This window comes from Ovis aries, chromosome 22 (genome assembly GCF_016772045.2).
Source record: "Ovis aries strain OAR_USU_Benz2616 breed Rambouillet chromosome 22, ARS-UI_Ramb_v3.0, whole genome shotgun sequence".
NCBI classification, from domain to species: domain Eukaryota; kingdom Metazoa; phylum Chordata; class Mammalia; order Artiodactyla; family Bovidae; genus Ovis; species Ovis aries.
In genome coordinates this window covers 41,807,522-41,830,357 of record NC_056075.1, presented here as the reverse complement: position 1 = coordinate 41,830,357, position 22,836 = coordinate 41,807,522, and the positions used below count along the sequence as shown (strand labels likewise).

Here is a 22,836-nt window from a genome sequence, read left to right as displayed (position 1 = left end):
GTAACATGTCAATATGTACAATTAATTGTATCTCTATGCATTATCAGTACACAACTGGAAACTGAAAATTTTTAAAATATCAATTATAACACCACCAAAAATATTAAATACTTGGGTGCTGTGCTTCGTCACTCAGTCATGTCCAACTCTTTGAGACCCCCATGGACTGTAGCCCACCAGGCTCCTCCATCCATGGAGTTTTCCAGGCAAGAATACTGGAGCAGGTTGCCATTTCCTTCTCTGGGGGATGACTCTGACTCAGGATTGAACTCATGTCTCTTGCATCTCCTGCATTGGCAGGCAGGTTTTTTACCACTAGCACCACCTGGGAAGCCCATTAAATACTTAGGAAAATGTTTAATAAAATATGTGCAAGACCTGTACACCAAAAGCTGCAAAGCACTGCTGAAATAAAGAAAATGTAAATAAATGGACAGAGGCATCACATTGTGTCAGAGGACTCCCTCTTATTAAGCTATCAATTCTCCCAAAATTGATCTATGGCCCAGGTTTGATCCCTGGTCAGGGAACTAGATCCCACATACCTCAACATAGTCCCAATGAAAAACCCCAGCAGGAAATTTTGCAGAAACTGACAAGTTATTTCTAAAATTTATGTGCAAAGAAAAGAATGCAGGATATAAAGATGACTCTCGAAAAGAGAGAACTGAAAGGTTCACTACGTGATTTTATTTCAAACAGAAAAATTTCCAATAACTAAGATTAGCAAAATGATGTCATGACATTTTACAAAGATGGAGCTTTCCACTTACCTAGTAAATATTTATCATTACTGATTTTAACACAACCAATGACCCATTAAGAGTAGCCATTTCCTATAGTTCTATGAGTTTTAAAGTAGATTCCCATCCAAAGATAATAAATGATTCATCTTTCCTCTTTATAAACCACTGCTGCTGCTGCTGCTAAGTCACTTCAGTTGTGTCCGACTCTGTGCGACTCCATAGACAGCAGCCCACCAGGCTCCCCCGTCCCTGGGATTCTCAAGGCAAGAACACTGGAGTGGGTTGCCATTTCCTTTTCCAATGCACGAAAGTAAAGAGTGAAAGTGAAGTCGCTCCTAGCGACTCCTAGCGACTCCATGGACTGCAGCCTACCAGGCTCCTGCGTCCATAGGATTTTCCAGGCAAGAGTACTGGAGTGGGGTGCCATTGCCTTCTATTAGTCACGCACAAAACTCAGCAAATGTTGCTTCCTTGGAACCCTCATCTCTGGGGTTTTACAAGTAATACTTCTTAACTATTTTCAACAACATCCTAATAGGAGGAGAGGGAAATGCACACATACTGTTGATAAGTTCCAATGTTTATTATCAAAATTAGAATAACAGGGACTTCCCTGCTGGTCCAGTGGCTAAGACTGCATGATCTCAATGCTAGAGGCCCAGGTTTGATCAGGGAACTAGATCCCACAAAGCTCAACAAAGAGTAACGATCCCCTGTGCCACAATTAAGACCTGGCACAGCCAAATAAATATTTTTGTAAAAAAAAAAAAATTAGAATAGCAGACACTTCCATTATAAAGCGCTTACTGAAAAAAGGCCAGGCAGTAATTTAAGTATTTGACATACGTTATCACACTGAAGTTATCACACTGGCTGCAGTGAAAATGAAAATCGCATTGAGGGGGCTATGAATCAAAGGACAGACTTTTATCTGTGTTTCTCTCCAAAGATTTGACACACAACCGCACATGCGCTTTAAATACATTAAAACATGTGCTTCTTTCATCTTTAAGGCAAAACAGTCAGGTAAAGATAAGGTGTGAAGCAGGAAGCAATCTTTCCAATCCTAATGCATTCATTCTCAAACTCAGCCCAGAGACACCCCAGAGTGTCATAGCAAACTCCCAGGATATTTCAAGTTTCCTGGGAAAACACTGTTGGACACCTTGAGAACAAGCTCTCGGCAGTTCACAATCTCAAAATCAGATTGCATTACATTTTTTCAGCCATTCCGTACGTTTGTGAATCTGGATGTCGGGTGGTGGTGGTCTCTGTGATTAAAAGCAAGTACCATACAAAAATCAATGTTGAATTGGAAATGGGTGGAACTGTCCAATCTGAATCTAAGATTTGAGAGGCTGTGTGGCTCCCAGTGAGTGTGCATAGATCATTTGTATTAATTTTGTAAGTAACTGTGGAGAGTGACTAATAAAATTAAAATGTCGTTTTTCTTTCTTGTGTATTTGGCTGTGCTGGGTCTTAGTTGGGGTACTCGGGATCTTGGCGATCTTCGTTGCAGCCTGCGGCATCTTTAGTTGCAGCATGCAAACTCTTAGTTGTGGCATGTGGGACCTAATTCCCCTGAGCAGGGATCAAACCCAAGCTCTCTGCACTGGGAGGGCAGAGTCTTAGCCACTGGACCACCAGGGAAGTCCCTCCTTCTTTCCCTTTTTTTGTCAAATGACTACTATGCTACAAGGACACAAAAACTTATTAAGTTGTTGCGACCTAACTATCAGATAAATGGAACTGTCAGCTCCTTTTGGCCTAGTGTTGTTGTTCAGTCGCTCTGTCCTGTCCGACCCTTTGTGACCCGGTGGACTACAGCACACCAAGCTTCCCTGTCCTTCACCATCTTCTGGAGCTTGCTCAAACTCATGTCCATTGAGTCAGTGATGCCATCCCACCATCTCATTCTCTGTCTCCCCTCCTCCTCCCACCTTCAATCTTTCCCAGCATCAGGGTCTTTTCTAATGAGTTGGTTCTTCACATCATGTGGCCAAAGTACTGGAGCTTCAGCTTCAGCATCAGCCCTTCTAATGAATAGTCAGGGTTGATTTCCTTTAGGATTGACTGGTTGGATCTCCTTGCTGTCCCAGGGACTCTCAAGAGTCTTCTCCAACACCACAGTTCAAATGCATCAATTCTTCGGCATTCAGCCTTCTTTACCGTCCAACTCTCACATCCATACATGACTGCTGGAAAAACCATAGCTTTGACTAGGTGGACCTTTGTTGGCAAAGTAATGTCTCTGCTTTTTAATACGCTGTCATAGCTTTTCTTCCAAGGAGCAAGCATCCTTTAATTTCGTGGCTGCAGTCACCATCTGCAGTGATTTTGGAGCAATTACTAAGACACCCAGTGTCCACAAACCATGAAACTATGGGAACCTCAGCCTGGTCTCCTGGGCTCTCTCCAGTGGATAATGCTGCAGTCCAGCACAGCTACAATAATCAAAGTAGAAGAAGATTTATAGGGAAGGTAGACAAGGTTTTGGCCTAGAGCCTGCATTTGACCCATGAGGGCCCTAGCAAAGCATTCAGTTGTCAAAAGCTTCTGGAAAATCTGCAGAAGTGAAATATTTAAACTGCAGTTGGTTAAAACCTTGTCTCCTTCACTCTGTCATCTCCCATCCTGTCAGAGTGCTGGACATTCAGGGATATGGCTACAGGGAAAGTAAATCTAGAAGGATCATTTTTCTTCGGGTTTAATTAATAAATACAGCTAGGTGCTTTGAAGTCACTTCTGTGTCTGTTATCTACCCTAGGACAGAAATGGCTTGCAGGGGGACTTCCCTAGTGGTCCAGTGGTTAAGACTCTGTGCTTCCAATGCAGCGGGTTCGGGTTAGATCCCTGGTCAAGGAACTAGGGATCCCACATGCCAGGAGGCCAAAAAATAAAATAAAAATAAGTAAAATTTTTTTAAAAAAATAACAATTTTTAAAAATTTCAAAAAGAGACGGTTTCCTGGGAAAGACAAGAAGACCAAGCTGGACTCCAACCCCAGAACATTCCTGAATGAGAAACACAAAAAGCACTAAACCCACCCCTGTCTCGGGGCCACAGGCTGGGTTATCACTTCCCAGCTCTCCACCCTACACTCAGCCTCCCAGGTGCATCTCCACACCTCCCAGAGTTTCCTCCGCACTTCCGAAACTTTTAAGAATCCCACTTGCACATTCTAATTCAGGCAGGTCAGTTTTCAACGTCTCCCGTCAGTAATTACCACTTGGGGTGCATGAAGTTACTGCAGGGCTCCTACAGCCATCCCCATCTCATCCACAGCTCCCTCCGTCACGTGGCTATGAGCCCCCAACTCTATCTCCCAAGATTCCTTAATGCACGCTCTCCACACGTGCAAACCTCTCACCAAGACTCCGAAAACACCACGCTCCACCCCATGTCTTGCATTCACACACACATTTTCCTTCCTGGCCAGCATACAGATTCTCCTCCCCAACAGCAAGTCAAATCCCACCCAGCTCTCAATCTTGGCAATAAATAGCAGCAACAAGAATACGACTATATATTTACGGAGCATCTACTATGCATGTGTCAAGCGCAAAGCTAGGCACTGAATACCCGTTCTCTCTAATTATCCCTGCAAGCCTGCAGGAGACTGTTACCCCCAATCTACAGAGATGGGGAGGCGGAAGATCACAGAAGTCAAGCACAATGCTCAAAGTTTCAGAGCTGGCGAGCAGCAGAGGCGGGAGGCCGACCCCATCTGTCTGGCTGCCTAGCTGGAGCTCTTTGCTCTGCCTCTGCGGTCTTTCACCCAGCCTCCAGCCCCCCGAGGCCCCTGCGGTTGTGGGAACCAGCTTCTCACTTCCAGGCCCAAGAACTCAGAGCCAGGATTTAGGATTAACAAGCCAACCTTCACTTCCAGCAAGAACAATCGCGCTTTCCAAATTCTCCACAGGGTTGATAAGTAGGGCTAATTTGGAAAACAGAACGCAGTGTATTCTAAGGAAAAGAAATAAATCCCCCTTTATTCAACAGGAACAGCATGTTCTCAAAATTCAAATCAGTTGCAGGAGCAGATTGGTCAAATCACTGGCATTTTAATGCCCTGTCCCACACTGAGAACCAGCTAGATAATTTGCAGAGCCCAGGGCAAAGGGAAAATGCAGGGACCCCTTGTTTCAAAATTATCAAGAACTCCAGGATGGTGAGCAGAGCATTAAGTTGGGAGTGGGGGTCCTTCTGAATAGATTACACACCCATGAAGCAGACCCTGTCTATATTCCAACCTCATCTGATTTAAAATCCAAAGTGCTTGTGAAGAGCTGAGAAGCATCAGTCGCTCCCTGATCTAGAGGCAGCGACAACACGGGGATCTCACTGTAAAGACTAAGAGGTGAATTCAGTCCACAACCAGTGGGCTTGGAAGAGAATCCTGAGCCTGGACAGTGTCTCAGTTTCAGCCCAGGGAAGCGATGAGCAGAGGGAACTGTGCCTGAGGATCTTTTCATGTAACTCGAGATAATGCCTTTCGGTGGTTTTAAAGCTGCTTCGTTTGCGGTCCTTTATCACCGGCAATAGAAAATTAAGACGGGCAGGAGTGATGGTCTCTAAGATATCCCAACCCTGTGAAAGCTCCAGACAACTAGGGAAATCCACCAAAACTTGAATTACAGACTACAACAACACTGCTTTGCTATGATGCCACTGCCCAGGACCTGCTGGAGACGACGCCTTCATCTGGCTGAGCCTAGGCAGACTCAGCCTGCCTAGGAGCCGAGGAAGCACCCCGTGTGCTGGAAGGCAGGTCATCTCCCGTGATCCAAGCTGCCTGGCCCAGTTCACTCTCCACGAGGCAAACCGCACAACCTCAGGCGAGCCCCTTAGGCCGAAGAGTCCTCCACTGTAAAATATGGAGGCTCAACTGGGGGGTTTCCAAGGTCCCTCCTGGCTCCACAGAGAAAGGGAAGAATTCATCTGTGATTTTTCACCTAACTTCTTCGACTTTAAATGCCACCAAATTTTGTCATGACAGTTCGTGCATGCTCAGTCGTGTCTGATTCTTTGTGATCCTATCGACGTAGCCCACCAGGCTCCTCTGTCCATGGGATTTTTCAGGCAAGAATACTGGAACAGATTGCCATTTCTTCTTCCAAGGGATCTTCCCGACCCAGGGACTGAACACATGTCTCCTGCATCTCCTGCATAGTCACAGACTTCCCTGATGGCTCAGTGGGTAAAGAATCTGGCTACGATGCTAGGAGATACAGGAGACACGGGTTCAATCCCTGGGTCGGGAAGATCCTCTCGAGGAAGAAATAGCAACCTACGCCAGTGTTCTTGTCTGAAAAATGCAATGGACAGAGGAGCCTGGTGGGCTATAGTCCATGGGATGACAAAGAGTCAGACATGACTGATCACAAGCTCACACAAAGACGGTCATACTTTAAAGACTGCTAATCATAGCACAGCCCAGTCCTGACAACTGACAGCATATAGGGGAAAGGAATACCAGATCACCTTACATGTCTTCTGAGAAACCTGTATGCAGGTCAAGAAGCAACAGTTACAACTGGACATGGAACAACTGACTGGTTCAAAATTGGGAAAGGAGTATGACAAGGCTATATACTGTCACCTTGCTTATTCAACTTCTATGTAGAATAAATCTTGTGAAAGGCCAAGTTGGATTAATCACAAGCTGGAATCAAGATTGCCAGCAGAAACATCAACAACCTCGGATTTGTAGATGATAACACTCTAATGGGAGAAAGTGAAGAGGAACTAAAGAGCCTCTTGATGAGGGTGAAAGAAGAGAGTGAAAAAGTTGGCTTAAAACTCAAGATTCAGAAAACTAAGATCATGGCATCCAGTCCCATCACTTCATGGCAAACAGAAGGGGAAAAACTGGAATCAGTGACAGATTTTATTTTCTTGGGTTCCAAAATCACTGTAGATGGTGACTGTAGCCATGAAATTAAAAGACACTTGCTCCTTGGAAGGAAAGTTTCAACAAACCTAGACAGCGTATTAAAAAGCAGAGAGATCACCTTACCCACAAAGGTCCATATAGTCAAAGCTATGGTTTTTCTAGTAGTCATGTACAGATGTGAGAGTGGGACCACAAAGAAGACTAAGTGAGGAAGAAATGAGGCTTTCAAATTGTGGTGCTAGGAGAAGACTCTTGAGAGTCCCTTGGACTGCAAGGAAAGCAAACCAGTCAATCCTAAAGGAAATCAACCCTGAATAGTCATTGGAAGGACTGATGCTGAATCTGAAGTTCCAACTCTTTGGCCACCTGAGGCAAAGCACCAACTCATTGGAAAAGACCCTGATGCTGTTGGGAAAGACTGAAGGCAGGAGAAGGGGACAACAGAGGATGACATGGTTGGATAGCATCACTGACTCCATGGACATGAATCTGAGCAGAGATAGTGAAGGACAGGGAAGCCTGGCATTCTACAGTCCGTGGGGTCACAAAGTGAGACACGACTCAGTGAGTTAACACCAACAAAGGGGAAAGGACAAAATAGGAAGACAGGAACTCAGACAAAATGATGGCTGGATTCGTCTGGGGTCTACTCGCCAAGGGGCTGTGGCAGACCAGTCAGGGCAGCCACTGTCCTGCACGGCTGGCTCTCCTGCACTTGACACAATCCCCTGAGCACTCTGGGTCCAGCCCTCTCTTCCTTGAGAGCACCTGGGCATAAGTGATCAAGTTCTTATTAAGGCAAGGGCATAAATCCATTGTACAGAGGTTGGAAATGAAAGCCAGTAGAAAACCTTTCCATTTTCGTTGGAAAGGCCAGGAAGAGTAATTACCCCTGAGATGCCAGCTTGGACCCACCACTGCTCTCTGCCCAGAAGCCTTGGGAAATTTCTCTTGGCCACCAGCAGACACAGCCAGCCAGTCTCCCCTAGGCTCAGAAATGGTAAATAAAGGAGCAAGCACAGCAGGCTTGCAGTGGGTGTCAGGGAAAGTTTAAATAGCCTTAGGAACAGCTCAGTTGAGTAAGGGGTCAGGGATGCACTCCCCGCCTGTCATCAGCCACCCTACCCCAGTCAAAGCACCCCAAGAGGGTGCTCCCCATAGGAAGCCAGTCTCTGGAGCCCCCATCTTCCAAGGACCAGCCAAGATTCAGGCCTAGAAACCAGCGACCCTTCAGAATGCACTGCCAGCGGATGTATGCCCAAGGCTGTCCCCTTATTCATCTGTAGAGGGTCCCAGGGTCACATGTGAACATTTCTTTGTCCCTAGTAGGGCAAGATTAAAAGTAACTACGAAGAGGCTACTTGCTTGGTAAATAAATCCAGGCCCAAGTGCAGAAAGGACTCCTCATCCCCAGGAGGAAATTATCACTCACACACCATCCGCATGGGCCCAGCGGCCCAGTCTCATTGCTCAGCACCTTGACCACGAAGCCAAATGGAGCCTGGCAAGGCTGGGGAGGGGTGGGGGACAGGGATGTCGGGCATCATACTGCCCTGAGCCAAAGGAACCCCAGCCCCTGACGGAGCCAGAACAGACCCGAGAGAGGGAGAGGGCTGCCAGCCAAGGCAAGCCACTGGCACCGTGGAGAGACAGAAGCTGAAAGACTGAACTTTACCGTGAGCGACGAGCCCCGCCACGCCGCCCCCCACATCAGGACTTTGGATGGCAGGTGTCCACCCCTCTGGCTGAGCGCGAGCACCCAGGGCCCCAGCTGGGCCAGGTGTGTAGGCGCGTGGAGCCACACCGGGAGGCAGGCGGCTAAGTAACCTGACACCGCACAGCTGGGAGAGCAGCTGGTCCACACTCCGGGGAGGCACAAGGATGCTTTTCTCACTGAGCAAAGCTCTCTTCGTGAGGGTGCACGATGGATTGAGCGCTACCTCGAGGGGCACAGGAGGAGAAGGACTGGCCAGCTAAGGGGGAGAAGGAAGAGCAGGCAGGTGGCAGTTAAAGGAGCCGGGGTACCAGAGGAGCTCAGGACGCCTCCTCTTCTTCCACTGAGTTTGGACTACCTTCCCCCTGAGGGTCAGGAGAGACATTGACTTAAACAGGTTCCTAATGGATAATGACCTGGGATGTGAAAAGGGGATTGTTGTTTAGTTGCTGGGTGGTATCTGACTCTTTGCAACCCCATGGACTGTAGCCCACCAGACTCCTCCATCCATGGGATGCCCCAGGCGAGAATGCTGGAGTGGGTTGCCATTTCCTTCTCCAGGGGATCCTCCTGGACCAGGGGTCGAACCTATGTCTCCTGCACTGGCAGGTTAGTTCTTTACTGCTGAGGTACCTGGGAAGTCCGCAAAGGGGATGGGGCCTCCTTTTTGGCAGAGCACTTGCCTGGAGGAGAAGAAAAAAGCATCACCTAGCGAAGGTGGCAAAGATGCCCTGCCAGACTCATTTTCTCCATGTTTTCAGTTTGAGCAACTGCATTCTGTCTGCCCCGCTCCATTAGATTCCAAGGACATGTGTCAGCCACGGCTCCAACGTGGAGTCTGGCCCCGCGCTGGTCTGGAGCATGGAGGCAGCAGAGATAGAAGCGAGACCTTGCACATTCCAGGAAATCAGACCCCCATTCTAATCAGTGCTGTGACTGCAAATTCCAGGGCAGAGGGGCCAGCGCAGCTAGGTTTCTCTGAGCCCTACAGGGAAAACACACAGGAGGGAGACAGAAGCATCTCTTGACTGAGGCCAAGGCGGCCAACTGAGGTCTAAAATCCACCCGGAAATCCTGTACATCATCAGGGCCACTGTCTGCAAAACGTCAGGAAGCATGCAACAGAAAAAAGACACAGCTTTGGAACCTAGGGTCCTAGGGCCAAAGGCCCTAAGCCCCATTCTTGTGAAAAGAAACTGAATATTCACAGGTAGCAACTGTTTTTTGTTTTTGTTGTTTTTGTTTTTAATTCACAAAGGACCACTACACTCTCTCTTTTGCAGAGAAATATAAAAGCAAAATGGAGGAGGGTTACGTGTGACCCATTTTTCGGCTCCTACTGAATAAAGGAGGAAGATGGGGCGGAGCCGGGGAGCCTGGCCTCAATCTCCAGCCCGCACTGGCACTTTCAAGGCCTGGCAGCTCCTGGCTTTCCGGCACAGTCTCCCAGACGGCTCAGAGTGGGAAAAGCTCGCCTGACGCCAGACCTCAGACTGCAAACCCGTCCCCCACCTCCATGTGCCCTGAGAGAGTGCCTGTCTGCAGGGGCTGGGCCGAGGCTGCCACCAGTGATGCTGGAAAAGGCTCGGGCAGGTGAAGTGAAGAAGGAGAGAGACAACCCAAACAAGTCTAAGACAGCCTCCCCTGAGGAGGAACGGCTTTCAGGGGGCACCCGGCCAGCTGGCCAGTCAGCCATAAGCAAGGCCCAGTTCTCTGCAGTTTCAACTTTACTGGTAAAAGGTAAAAGGCCTTTTCTAGAACAATGCATCTATGTTTAAAGGTGCCTGTCATTGGTAATCGCTTTTCAGTCTCACTGGCAAAAAAGAAAAAAGTCCTCGCTTGCATACCCATGCTGAATGCTTGGGTTTGCTGGGTATTGTTGCCTTTCATAGTTGTTTTTTTTTTTTTCTGACCTGTTTGACGTATTAGTAAAAAAAAAAAAAAAAGAAAGAAAGAAAAAGAGTTTCCAATCCATTCCACCGCACAATTTCTTTTTTCAGAAGTCTCCTGAACACCCAGCATGATGTGTCTATTATTATCTTTGGGGAAACGGCTGACTGCTCAGCTCACAAAAACACTATTAACTTTCCTCCTGATAAGCATCTGGCTCCGGTCTTGACCTTCCCAGATTTCTCAGCCCGATTCTTTTCCTGCTCCAGCTCCTCCTGCTTGTTGTGTCTGAAGTGGCCAAGGCAGTTCAGGCTTCCGCGAAGCCTCCAGCCTCAAGCAGCAGGCTGGGAGGTGACCGGTCTGTCGATGAAGGGCCTGGGACACACTCCTGAGCTGTCAGCAGCCATCCTCCTGCAGGCCCTGATGGAGAGGGGTGGGCCCGGAACTTGGGGTTAGAAGATGGGGAAGTGTGGGGAAAAGGATGTGATGGTGAGCCAAGACCCTCCATTTGGGTAGGGACTATCCAGAGAGGTACCGCCTCTGCCCATTTGCTGATAGGCACTATCCTCGAGCTTCCCAGATGACTCCGTAGTAAAGAACCTACTTGCCAAGCAGGAGATGCAAGTTCAATGCCTGGATCGGGAAGATCCCCTGGAGGAGGGCATGGCAACCCACTCCAGTACTCTTGCCTGGGAAATCCCACGGACAGAGGAGCCTGGCGGGCAACAAAGGGGATCGCAAAGAGCTGGACATGACTTAGCGACTAAACAGTAAACCGTCTTCCGTTTAAGAGGAGGGGAGCTTGCAAAACTGAGACAAAACTCAGAAGAAATCTTTGGCTTAAGTGAGAAGCAAAAAGTGGGTCTTAAGACCCAAGATGAGCCACTTCCCTTCTCTGGGCCTCAGTTACCTCATCAGTAAGGTGAGGGGGATGACTAAACCATTTCCAACATCCTTTCCAGCTCCCGAAAAAATTATACGGTCTAATATATATGAAAAGTGCATTTCCTGATCTTTCCCTTTCAGTACGTAATTCCCATTCTTATAGAATATTCTTATTTTCCATCTTGGCTTCCTGCAGCCTGTGTTCCAGCTTCTTCTGGGCCGCCTCAGCTGTCTAGACTTTTAAAGTAATGTTTGGGGCTGGGATTAGGGAAACCCTAATCAGGAAGAGGGGATAAAATAAAAGTCTGGCCTTCCTATACTCACACAACAGAATATTATTTGGTCATAAAACAAGGTGAAGCACGGATACCCACAAGATGGATGAACCTTGAAAATATTACAGTCAGTGAAAGAAGGTAGTTACAAAGGACCACAAGTGTATGATTCCATTTATATGAAATGCCCAGAACACGAAAATCCATAGAGACAGAAAGCAGATTCATGGATCCGAGGGCAGAATTCTGGGAAGTATGGGGTGACTGCTAATGGGTACTGGGTTGCTTTTTGGAATGATGAAAGTATTCTAGAATTACACAGTGATGACAGTTGGCACTACTCTGTAAATACACTGATCTGTCTGCTTTAAAGGGGTGACTTTTATGGTAGGCGAATAATATTTCAGTAGAACTGCATTACAAAAGGGGAAAAGTCAGTTTCTTTTTACTTCTTTCTTGTGGCTACTGGAAACTTGTATTTTACATATGTGGCTCCTGTTGTATTTTGGTCTATGTGTAACCAAACATTCCAGTAAACATATTGTTCATTTTTCCAAACAAACACAAACAGTCTGGCCTCCTCCTGCATCCTGAACTGAGTCAGCATCCGGGAGACAGAGCAGAGAGCCCTGGGCTGGGCGTCCAGGGACTCAGAGCCTCTGTCACAGCCTGGTGTGTGACCTTGGGCTTTCACAGCCCCTTGCTGGTCCTGGCCCCGCAGGGAGAACACAAATGTTGGCCCACACAATCCCCATTAGGTCAGACAGCCCTAGTGGCTCAGACAGTAAAGCATCTGCCTGCAACGTGGGAGACCCGGCTTCGATCCCTGGGTTGGGAAGAACCCCTGGAAAAGGGGATGGCAATCCACTCCAGTCCTCTTGCCTGGAAGATTCCACCTATGGAGGAGCCTGGTGGGCTCATGGGGTCACAAAGAGTCAGGCACAACTGAGCAACTTCACTTTCTTTTCTTTCACGTTCAGCAGGTAAAATCAAATTTTAAAAGTTCTCATTCTACCCCAAACGTTATTTATCTCCTAAAAGCAGTCGACCTGGGAATAAAAGTCACGTAAAGACAGACCAGGTAATTTACTGATGGAGTAGAGTGGTTTAGTACCATTGTATTCCATTTATCCTCATGGATTTCTTTGGGGACAGTTTCTTCCTGGTTGCCGAAGCTTTCAGCGACTTAGGAGATTGTTAATTCTATAGCCAATGGCAACAAATATGGGTACAATCCCCTGGAAAATAATTTGGCAACATACACCATGGGCCATAAAAACTCTCACCCTTTCATCCAGTCACTGTGCTTTTTAGTATCTATCCCTAAAGAATAACCAGATACAGAAAGCCATAAACACAAAAATGTTCGGTTTGGGGAAAGCACGGCCCAAATGAACATAAAAAGGACTAGCTAAGCAAATGGTGGTAACACTCGGGACAGAAACGATGAAGCTGCTGGAATAACGGTGGAATCCTAGATCTTTTTATTCTTTTTATTTATTTATTTTTTGATGTGATTAAAGTGTAATTTTCAAGAACTGGTATAGTGTAATATGCCATCAAAGCATTTCCCATGATGTCTAAGCAGCATGGTGAAGAGAAATTAAAAAGAGCCTTTATGCTGAGAGAGGAAAATCTTGGTATATTCGTCCCAAAGAAAATCAAACCACAGTGAAAGGTTATTGAAGCATCTCAGCCCTGACTTATCTGGCATATCTACTATGATATTTATACTGACATTTTTCTTTTTAGCAGGAGGACTGTAATTATGGTTCAAGGGCATTAATAGGTGCTTAGAACTCTTGAGAGGAGAAGTCAGTCATTATATGGATAGCCTTTTGATCATCTTCCAATCCAAGCAGATTATTTTGGGCGGGGGTGGAGGAAGCTTTCTTTAGCATCATTTTGTAATGAGAGACTAAATGAAAGTGCCCACTGTCTCCCTGCCTCATGGAAATGGTGTGCGTGGACCCCAACCTCTCCCAAACAGCCCCCTGTTTTAGCAGGAAGGGACAGCTGAGGAGCAAAGGGCTCCAGTGTGGAACCCACATCAGCCCACCAACCCTCCTGCCCCAATGAGCTAAGCAGCTTGTGAGAGTCATGTTCCCTTTGGGTGCCTCTCTCTAAAGTGAAGGGTCGGGCTATGGGACCTTCAAGAACCTTCCACACTCAGATTTCGAGCTCTGGGATTCTATCCACAAGCCAACTGGTGGTTCTGACCAGTCAACAGCGTCTCTGCAGGAAAAGAGGGTTCTTTTTCCACAGGATCCCAGAAAACATGAGGGTGGAGCATTGATGTGGTTAGAGATGGGTTGTGGAAGGTGTATGCACACAGTTGTACTTGTCAGAGGATGGAGGAGACAGCACTAGGAGACAGCAGTTCTGAGCTCCAGAATAAACCCTGGAAACATTAGCCCCTATCTTTCAGGAACCAACAGACCAAGTAGGCAGAAAATCAGTAAGGACGCAGTTGACCCAAACGGCATTATCAATCCACTAGACCTAAATGATGTTTACAAAACACTCCATCCAGCACCAGAAAATTCTGCTGCTCACACGGACCATTCACCAAGAGACACCATGTTCTGGACCAAGGAAGACATTATAACCGATTTAAAAGAACAGAAACCAGGCCGAGTATGTTCTTAGACCACAGAGGAGCTGAACCAGAAATCAATAACCGAAGGTGAGCTGGAAAATCCCCAAGGGTTTGGAGATTAAATAACATGCTTCTAAGTAACACTTGAGTCAAAGATGTCTCAAGAACAGTTGGGAAATGGGGCAGACTTGGGTTCATATTCTGCCTCCACCTCCCTCTCCTGAGTAGCCCTTGAGAGTTATCACTCACTTCTCGGAGCCTCATCTACTCCTCAGTTGGACAATGAGATAACACTGCTCTCTCCCTGGGTGGCGATGAGGGACACACAAGGTGGGCCCGTGATACCAAGAGCACAGCACCCAGCTCCCAGAAAGCACCCAGTTCCCAGGAAGCACCCAGCTCCCGGGAAGCACCCAGCAGTGGGAGGTCCCCTGGTCATGGTTCCATCCAGTGCTGCTGCCCAGCACCTGGCTGTCCAGGAGAATACCAACCCTTCTCCCCTCTCCCCCAGGCTAGCTCAGTCTCTGCCAGAGAGAAGCACTTGTGACTGCCGAACGCTGAGCCTTTGCTCCTCTGTATCCAATTGGCAGCCATCGGCCTGGGCAACCCCAGCTGGCGAAACCCTCTGTGTCCATCCATCCCCACCAAGTAGTGACGACCACTTGGAATACTGGCAACAAAGAGAGGGCTCTCCTAGTCACGGGGTGTGAGATGACTCAACTGTTGGATGATCAAGTAAAATCTCGCCTGAGACTGTGTGCAAGGGAACTCTACTGCAGATCTTGCCAAACTCGGAGGGAAAAAAATTCATCAGGCAGACAGGCCTACCGTCTTCTTCTCGAGATCAGATTGCACAACTAACGAGAAAGATGTTTCCTGAGGTTTGAAGATATTGCACAAGGCTCTGACTCATTAAGACAGAGCTTATTCAAATTTGAAAACTATCGAAAATTCCAGCCACAACAATGTGCCCTCTGAAACCACCATGTGCCCAAGGAGACATAATTACCTCCTGATGAGGGCCCAGCTGCTGTCACATGACGCTGGGTAGGACTGCTTTTATGGCAAGTGCTGACATGACAATTTGTCCAGGGGATCTAAAATAATAGGCCACTCGTGGACTCTCAATTTGGTGACCAACCTTTCCTCATAAGGAATGCCTGAAACATGGAAAACAAGCGAAGCATCAGTCAAGAGGGTCTCAGGGTATCTATGTACTGCTCTGTCCTGGGCATCACAAACCCTAGGAAGGGTGAACCAGATGACATTTGGAAAATCCCAGGTGTTCCAGACAGGCAGCTCTTCAGCCCAGAGAAGTCACAAGCTTCTTAGGTGATGCAGACTGTGACTGGGGGATTCAAAGGGTGACAGGCAAGGTGGCCTCTGAGTCCTTCTGTCCAGAGAAGTTTTCCTAACATATTTGTTAGCGAACTCCAAGTCAGCCTCCGGGACACGGGCCTGGCGTCACCCTCGCCCTCTGTGAGGCCTCCCTTTAACCCACCCACACACTTTATCCCCAGGAGGACACCGTGAGAAGCGCTACCTCCACTGAGCTGACTCCTCATGGCTAGCTCTGTGAAAACGATGATGATGATGATTACGACAACTAACACGGATCCAGGTCCAGTAACGCACTGGGTACGATTCTAAGCACTAAGTTCATATAATTAGCTGCTTCCATCTTTCAACGATCCTATGACATAGGTATGTAGGCACCATTATTTTTATTATGATTTTTTATTATGATTTTATGATGAAGAAACTGAAACTGAGAGAGTGTCACATAAGAGACATCATCCCTTTAGAAAGTGGTAAGCTGACTCGAGAGTTCCAGAAAAACATCTACGTCTGCTTCATTGACTACGCTAAAGTCTGATCTGACCATGTGGATCACAACAAACTGTGGAAAATTCTTCAAGAGATGGGAATACCAGATCACCTTACCTGCCTCCTGAGAAATCTGCATGCAGGTCAAGAAGCAACAATTAGAACCAGACATGGAATAACAGACTGGTTCCAAATTGGGAAAGGAGTATGTCAAGGCTAGAGATATTTCCAAACCAGAGCACTGGGCCCCAGACTGTTCTGTATGTTCTGTTCTGTATGTTGTCACCCTGCTTATTTAATTTACATGCAGAGTACATCATGAGAAATGCCAGGCTGGAGGAAGCACAAGCTGGAATCAAGATTGCCGGGAGAAATATCAATAACCTCAGATATGCAGATGACACCATCCGTATGGCAGAAAGCGAAGAGGAACTGAAGAGCCTCTTGATGAAAGTGAAAGAGGAGAGTGAAAAAGCTGGCCTGAAACTCAACATTCAAAAAATTAAGATCACGGCATCCAGTCCCACCACTTCATGGCAAATAGATGGGGAAACAATGGAAACAGTGACAGACTTTATTTTGTTGGGCTCCAAAATCACTGCAGATGGTGACTGCAGCTATAAGATTAAAAGATGCTTGCTCCTTGAAAGAAAAGCAATGACAAACCTAGACAACATACTAAAAAGCAAAAGACATCATTTTGCCAACATAGGTCCATCTAGTCAAAGCTATGGTTTTTCCAGGAGTCATGTATGGATGTGAGAGTTGGACCATAAAGAAAGCTGAGCACCGAAGAACTGATACTTTTGAACTGTGGTGCTGGAGAAGACTCTTGAGTAGTCCTGAATATTCATTAGACTGATGCTGAAGCTGAAGTTCCGATTCTTTGGCCACCTGCCGCGAGAAACTGACTCATTAGAAAAGTCCCTGATGCTGGAAAGGTTGAAGGCAGGAGGAGAACGGGTTGACAGAGGATGAGATGGTTGAATGGCATCATCGACTCAATGGACAAGAGTTTGAGCAAACTCTGGGAGCTGGTGATCAACAGGGAAGCCTGGCGTGCTGGAGTCTATGGGGTTGCAAAGAGTTGGACACAACTGAGCAACTGAACTGAACTGATCAGACTCCTTAAGCTGGGTATGATACGACCTACTACAAACTCCTTGACATCATGGACTACCCAGCCTTACTTACCTCTGACTCCTTCTACCTGGACCCTCTGAGTACACAGTAGGTGTTCAATAAATGCTCTGAATGAACTTAGAACTCACGTCATTAATTCTAAAAGCTGAAATCTGAGCCCTTCCAGCAGCAACAGACATGCCTCTTCAATGGAAGCCTTTCGGAAAAGCATTTGGGATGGCTACACTTCACAGTTTCTCTGTTGACATTAATTTTCTTTCTTTTTAATATCAGAGAAGATGGGGAAGGAAAAAGAAAAGACTCAGGAGGGATCTTGCTCCAGAGGACACCAGCATCCCAGCTTCAGAGCCCCTGGGGCACAGGGAGGACCACCAGGTTCAATGCAGCTCACCTCCTGCGTCTAGACATGTCTCCACAGTGGTTACGGCGGAACTGCAGCAGCCGCACAAAGCTGCAGTACAAGGCCCCCAGGCCCAAGATGGGCTACAGGCATCAACGTCAACCTTGGCTTTAACTCTCAATAACTTAAGGAAAAGAAATAATTCTTGCAGAAGTTACTCAAACACTTGGCTTCTAGACACTTGGCTTACCAATTTTATGAAACCTTAATATTTTAACTCTTCGGTGGCTCAGCCAGTAAAGAATCTGCCTGCAGTGAGAGAGACCTGGGTTCGATCCCTGGATTGGGAAGATCCCCTGGAAGAGAGCAATGGCAACCCACTCCAGTATCCTTGCCTAGAGAATCCTCAAGGACAGAGGAGCCTTGGGGGCTACAGTCCATGGAGTCGCAAAGAGGTAGACACGACCGAGCAACTAAGCACAGCACAGCAAGACCAACAGGGAGCCAAAGAAGATAACCAACCGGAGTGAGCAAAGCCCTTATAAAATACTCCTAAGCCGGTGGTGGCTCTTCACCAGGAGTGCGTGACCAGCCTCCACCAGAATCCCTTCCTTGTCAGGCCTTATGTGGGACCAAGATGGGGAGTCCCTGGGCTTCAGGACCTCTGGGCTCAGGGCTGCTGTTTGAGGCAGGGGTGGGGTGCTTTCCTGGACTGTGTACGAGGAGGAAAAAAAAGATTAGGCTTCTGATACTTGGGGAGTCTTTTTTGGGCCTCTTTCCTGGCTTCCTGTCCGTTTTTCAGCAGAGACTGGTCAGAGATCCTGGCTAGTTTTTTTGCAATGTCTGGGAATCCAAAGAAGCCTTTCTCTGCCTAAGAACAGTCTGGGGCCTAACGCTCTGGTTTGGAAATATCTCTAGCACAGCTCCCTCTGTGCTTTTTTGCTTTCTTTTTTTTTTTTTTTTTCCGGCAAGAGCTGCCTCAATGGCATCTGGGGGTAACCATGTCCTCCAACTGCTGTGCTGGTGCAGCGAGTGCCGTGACGCGTCCTGTGTTTCATCGCAAGGCCACGGCCATCTGGAGCTCTGTTTATTCCAGCTATTTGCTTCGGCTTAGCTGGGGTTGGCTTATGATCTCGGTTTCTCTGTCAACAGCACAGAGTGATTATGAATGGGCTGTGGACCAGATGCCTGGGTTCAAGTCCTGGGCAAGGCACAGCTCTGCGACTCTCTCTCCCAGCTGTCACCCCGGGAGGATGACAGCACACCCCTCCTGGGGTTGCTGGGAGGATCAAACAGGTTGGCACAGGGCTGGCACAGAACAAGCACAAATATATATTAGCCCTTATTATCAGATTATTATTACTTACAATCCCTTTCTCTTTTTTTTGTTTTTTTTTTTTGTTTGTTTGTTTGTTTGTTTTGTAATCCCCTGACCAGTGTAGAGTTTCTGCTTTAAACTAATCCAATCAGTTCCTGGTGGAAGACACCAGCTCTCTAATCTCTGGTATAACTGTACACTTTCCCAGCCATTTGACAGCAGCACTGATTTCTGAAATCAATGATGCACCCTCATTTCCAGAACCGTGAGTAGAGACCCTCTCTGAAGTCTTTGTGAAACAGCACCCAGACGAAAGTGCTCCGGGATGGGGTGGGGAGGGAGGTGGGACGGGGTTCAGGATGGGAACACGTGTACACCCACGGCTGATTCATGTCAATGTATGGCAAAAACCACCACAATATCGTAAAGTAATTAGCCTCCAATTAAAATAAATAAATTTTAAAAATAAACATTTTTTTTTTAAGTGCTGTCTTTTGAATGGGAACACATCCCACCATCCAAAGATCCTCCGTGACTCCCACGGGCTGCTCACCAGCCCCCACTACCTCCCCTGCCCTCTCTCTCTCTGCCCCAGTCAAACTCTCCTTGTGATCCCAGGATTGGCAGAGGCGCTCCTGCCCGGGGAGCTCGTTCCCCACATCCTCACGAGGCTCGCTCCAACCCCAGGCTGCCAGTCCAGCGGCGGCGCCTCCTCCAAAAGACCTCCCACAGCCACTCCAGCTAAAGGAACACTCCGGCCAAGCCTCAGAGTCAGAGCCGGCGGCCAACGCACCGCGCTGAACAATGACTTCAGGTGACCTGCTAGTGGGCAAGGCTTCAACTGAATGAAGCCAGGCTCCGGTCCTCAGAGGTACCTCTGGAAAGTCAAGGGCAGCGGGCTGGATGCGGGGATGGCGGCGGGGAGGTGGCGGGGAGGGGTGGGGAGCGGAGAAGGGCAGCAAAGGCAAAACCTTTCATTGAGGAAAGAAAGACTGGGTGGCCATGGATGTCCAGTGCCTCTGGTTTCCTCTTCCATTCATTTGTTCATTCAACATCCTCCCCACACACACATCTGCCAGGGGCCTCCCATGTGTCCAGCAGACACACACAGTGCTGGATGCACGGTGGAGCTCAGTAAATATTTGCAGAAAGAAAGAAGGACGGGGGAGAACCGCTCTGCGCCCTCTGTCTCCCTCTCCTCTCACCACGCTCGTCCTCCTGGGGCTGTCCCCTCTCTGGCTCTCCCCGGAGCCTGCTGTGGGCTTGCTGGCCAGCAGCAGACGACCTGTCCTCCACACACACACATGGTGACTCTCAATGACTCCGCCAACTCCAGACCTTGCTAAGTGACTCCACCTCGCTGGCAATCAATCTGGGGCTCCAATAGTGCCAGTTATTCAGGATCCTGTGCCGTGAGACTACAAACAGTAACAGCTGGCTTGTTTTTGACAAAAAAAAAAAAAAAAAAAAAACATGCAATGTGCTTATTTAAAGTCATCACCTCACACCCAAATTACCGCATGCATCATCCCTCCGCGCCCCGGTGTGGTCTGCTTTCCACCGCTAGCTTCGTCCTATCCAGCTTTTTTGTTTTGTTTTGTTGTTGTGAGCTGCCTGGCTCAGGAACACAACCCAGCCCGTCCTCTCTGGCCCTGGGACTCTGCCTCCCCAGCCACACCAATCTACTCACCAAACAAGGCTGGGCTCAGCCTGCCCCCCAACTCCACTTGGGATGCAGTTTGGGGCCTCCCAAAACTTCCTTTACCCTCCCCAGTGTCTGTTCCCCCAGCAAGGTAAAGCATTGGGTTGCTTCTGAGTAAGGCTGTCTGGGTTCAAATTCCAGCTGAGTGACTTTGGACATGTAATTCACCCTTAGCTGTCCCACCTGTTAAATGGAAATGACTTCCCTCCTCTTGAGGCTGTGAAGGCAGAGTGTGGTCACACGTATAACACACCTAGCCCAGGGACTGGGGCGCCCAGTGGGCACCCAATACACATGCATTGTGATGCCCAAACCCAGAGTGGGCAGGTTCACTTCTCTCTGGAATACTCTCCTCCACCCTCTAACTAGGCTGTTTCCTGAGGGCACAGGTTCTGCGTTTCACCCGTACGGCTCTGGCACCCTCCTCCCCAGATCGGTCAGCCTCTGCCGGCCCGGTCGGTCCTAGACCGTTTGCCTACCAAGAAAACCTAGCCCAGCTGCCCGGTGCTGGGCTCCCCTCTTCCCGTTTCCATGCACTGCCCGCGATGAGGAGGCAGCCTTCAGGCTGAGGGCAAGTGCCCTGCCAAGCAGGGCTGGCCCGTCCCCACACCGCTGGATTGGCCGGAGCTGAACTCAGCATTGTTTTTCCATATGGTCTCTGGGACTGGAGAGAAGCATCCTTCGGGAAGGTCCCGCGAGAGAGTTAGAGGATGGCTCCACCCTTCGCTCCCCCCACTCCCAACTCCCTGGCCAGGACGGGTCTTATTGATACAGAAAAGATGCTTCAGGAGGGAAAGGGCTCCACTTTTCCCTCACCCCTAACGCGCTCCCCTCACCCTTGCCTCTGCCTTTCCCCTGATCCACGCTCAGCTTATTCAAATCGAGCCACTTTCATTTTTGTGCGGTTGGCTCAAAACCCGGGAAGCGACGCTGGCATCAGTGCCTGCTACACCTCCTTAAACCGGTACTTGACCGGGAAACCCTGGGGCGGGGAGAAACTGGGGAGCCCCAAGGGCATGGCCACCTCTTTCAAATGAAAAGTTAAAAAAGTTTTCCACCAGGAGATCGCTAATGTGAAACATGAACCCTGTTCATCTTAAGGGGGTGGAGGGTGGAGGGGGGGGGCGGATGAAGAGAAGGAAGGGAAAGCCACAGAAATGAGACTCTGTGGTCCCAACCCCGGGTCTCACTCAGCACTGGACACTTTTCCCAGCCCCGAACTTCTCAATCCTCTTTATGCCCACATTCCCGTCTTGTTTGTCCCCCAGGCCCTGGCACGGTGTGGTTCCCCGCGGGGCAACCAGCAGGCGGCCATGGGCCGGAGGCCCCGGCACCGGGTTCCCAGAGAAGGGGGGGTGGGCTTCGGGATAGAGTAGGGCCAGGGACCGCCACGCGCGGAACGACCTTGGGCTGAGCGCAAAGCTCGGTTCCGAGGGAGCCCGCGGATCGCTACCACCCCGGGGGTCGGTGTCCGCCTCTCCCAGCCAGTGGGTGCCCCCGGAAGACCCAACAAAGCTTCGCGCCCCCTCTCCCGGCCCGTCCGTCCCTCGGGGCCGGGATGTCGCGACCCTGGAGCTCCCGGAGCGCCGGTACCTTGGCCGCAGGCGCCGCGCTGCAGGACGATGACCGGCGGCTGATGCAGCCGCTCGGAGCGACGGCTGGCGGCGCGCAGCTGGCACAGGTTGGTGTAGGTTTTGGCGTCGCTGCCGCACACCGGCTCGTTGCTGGCGCACACGCAGAGGCCAGATTGCGCTCGCCGCCGCACCGTGGCCGAGCCGGGCACCCCGAAGGGCACCACGCACTGCAGCCCCTCGCCGCAGGGGCCCTCTTGCAGGCCGCACTCGGCCCCCTCGGGCGCGCCGCACACTTCGCAGCAGCCGCACGCGTCGCGGACGCGGCCGCCCTCGCAGGATCCCGGCGGCGGGGCGCAGCGCGCGGGGTCGCAGCGCTCGGGACACACGGCGGCGCCCGGCGCCGAGCGGCCGGCCCGGGCCGGCTGCGCCGAGGCGGGCGCGGCTAGCAGCAGCAGCAGCAGCAGCAGCGGCGGCGGCGGCGGCGGAAGGAACGGGGCGCGCGGGGGCTGCATGGCGACTCCGACGGCGGCAGCGGCGGCGGCGGGCTGGGCGAGGGCCGGAGAGCGGCTAAGGGCAGAGCGCGGGAGGGACTCGGGACGAGCGAGTGCGCGCGGCCGCGCGGCCCAGCCCATTGGCCTCGCGGCGGTGACGAGCCGCCTTGGGGACGGGCACGGCGCCCGGGAGGGGGGCCGACCGGATGGCGGGGGGGGCGGTGCGGGCGCGGGGGGGCAAGCGGGCGAACCGGGGACCGCCCGCGGCGGGGCAGGGCGGGCGCGGTGGGTCGTGGGCGCGGGCGAGCGGGCGGGGCGGCGCGCGGGTGGGTCCGCCCGCTCGCGGGGCTCTGCTTCCCGGTCTCCGCTCCCCACGTAGCCGCTTCTCGCGGCTTTCTCCACCGCCACTCGGGACCTTAAAACCAAAAAGAGGCTT

At 49.9% G+C, this 22,836-nt stretch overlaps 1 protein-coding gene across 1 annotated transcript in view; it reads right to left on the bottom strand.

Moving 5' to 3' along the window:
- HTRA1 (HtrA serine peptidase 1) overlaps positions 1-22,515 on the bottom strand; it is a 59,359-nt gene extending 36,844 nt beyond the window's left edge. The window contains exon 1 of the mRNA XM_027960635.2: positions 21,929-22,515. Within this exon, the coding sequence (XP_027816436.2) occupies positions 21,929-22,421 (493 nt within the window). The 5' untranslated portion in view covers positions 22,422-22,515. The remainder of the gene's footprint in view (positions 1-21,928) is intronic.
- Between the last annotated feature and the right edge of the window lie 321 nt (positions 22,516-22,836).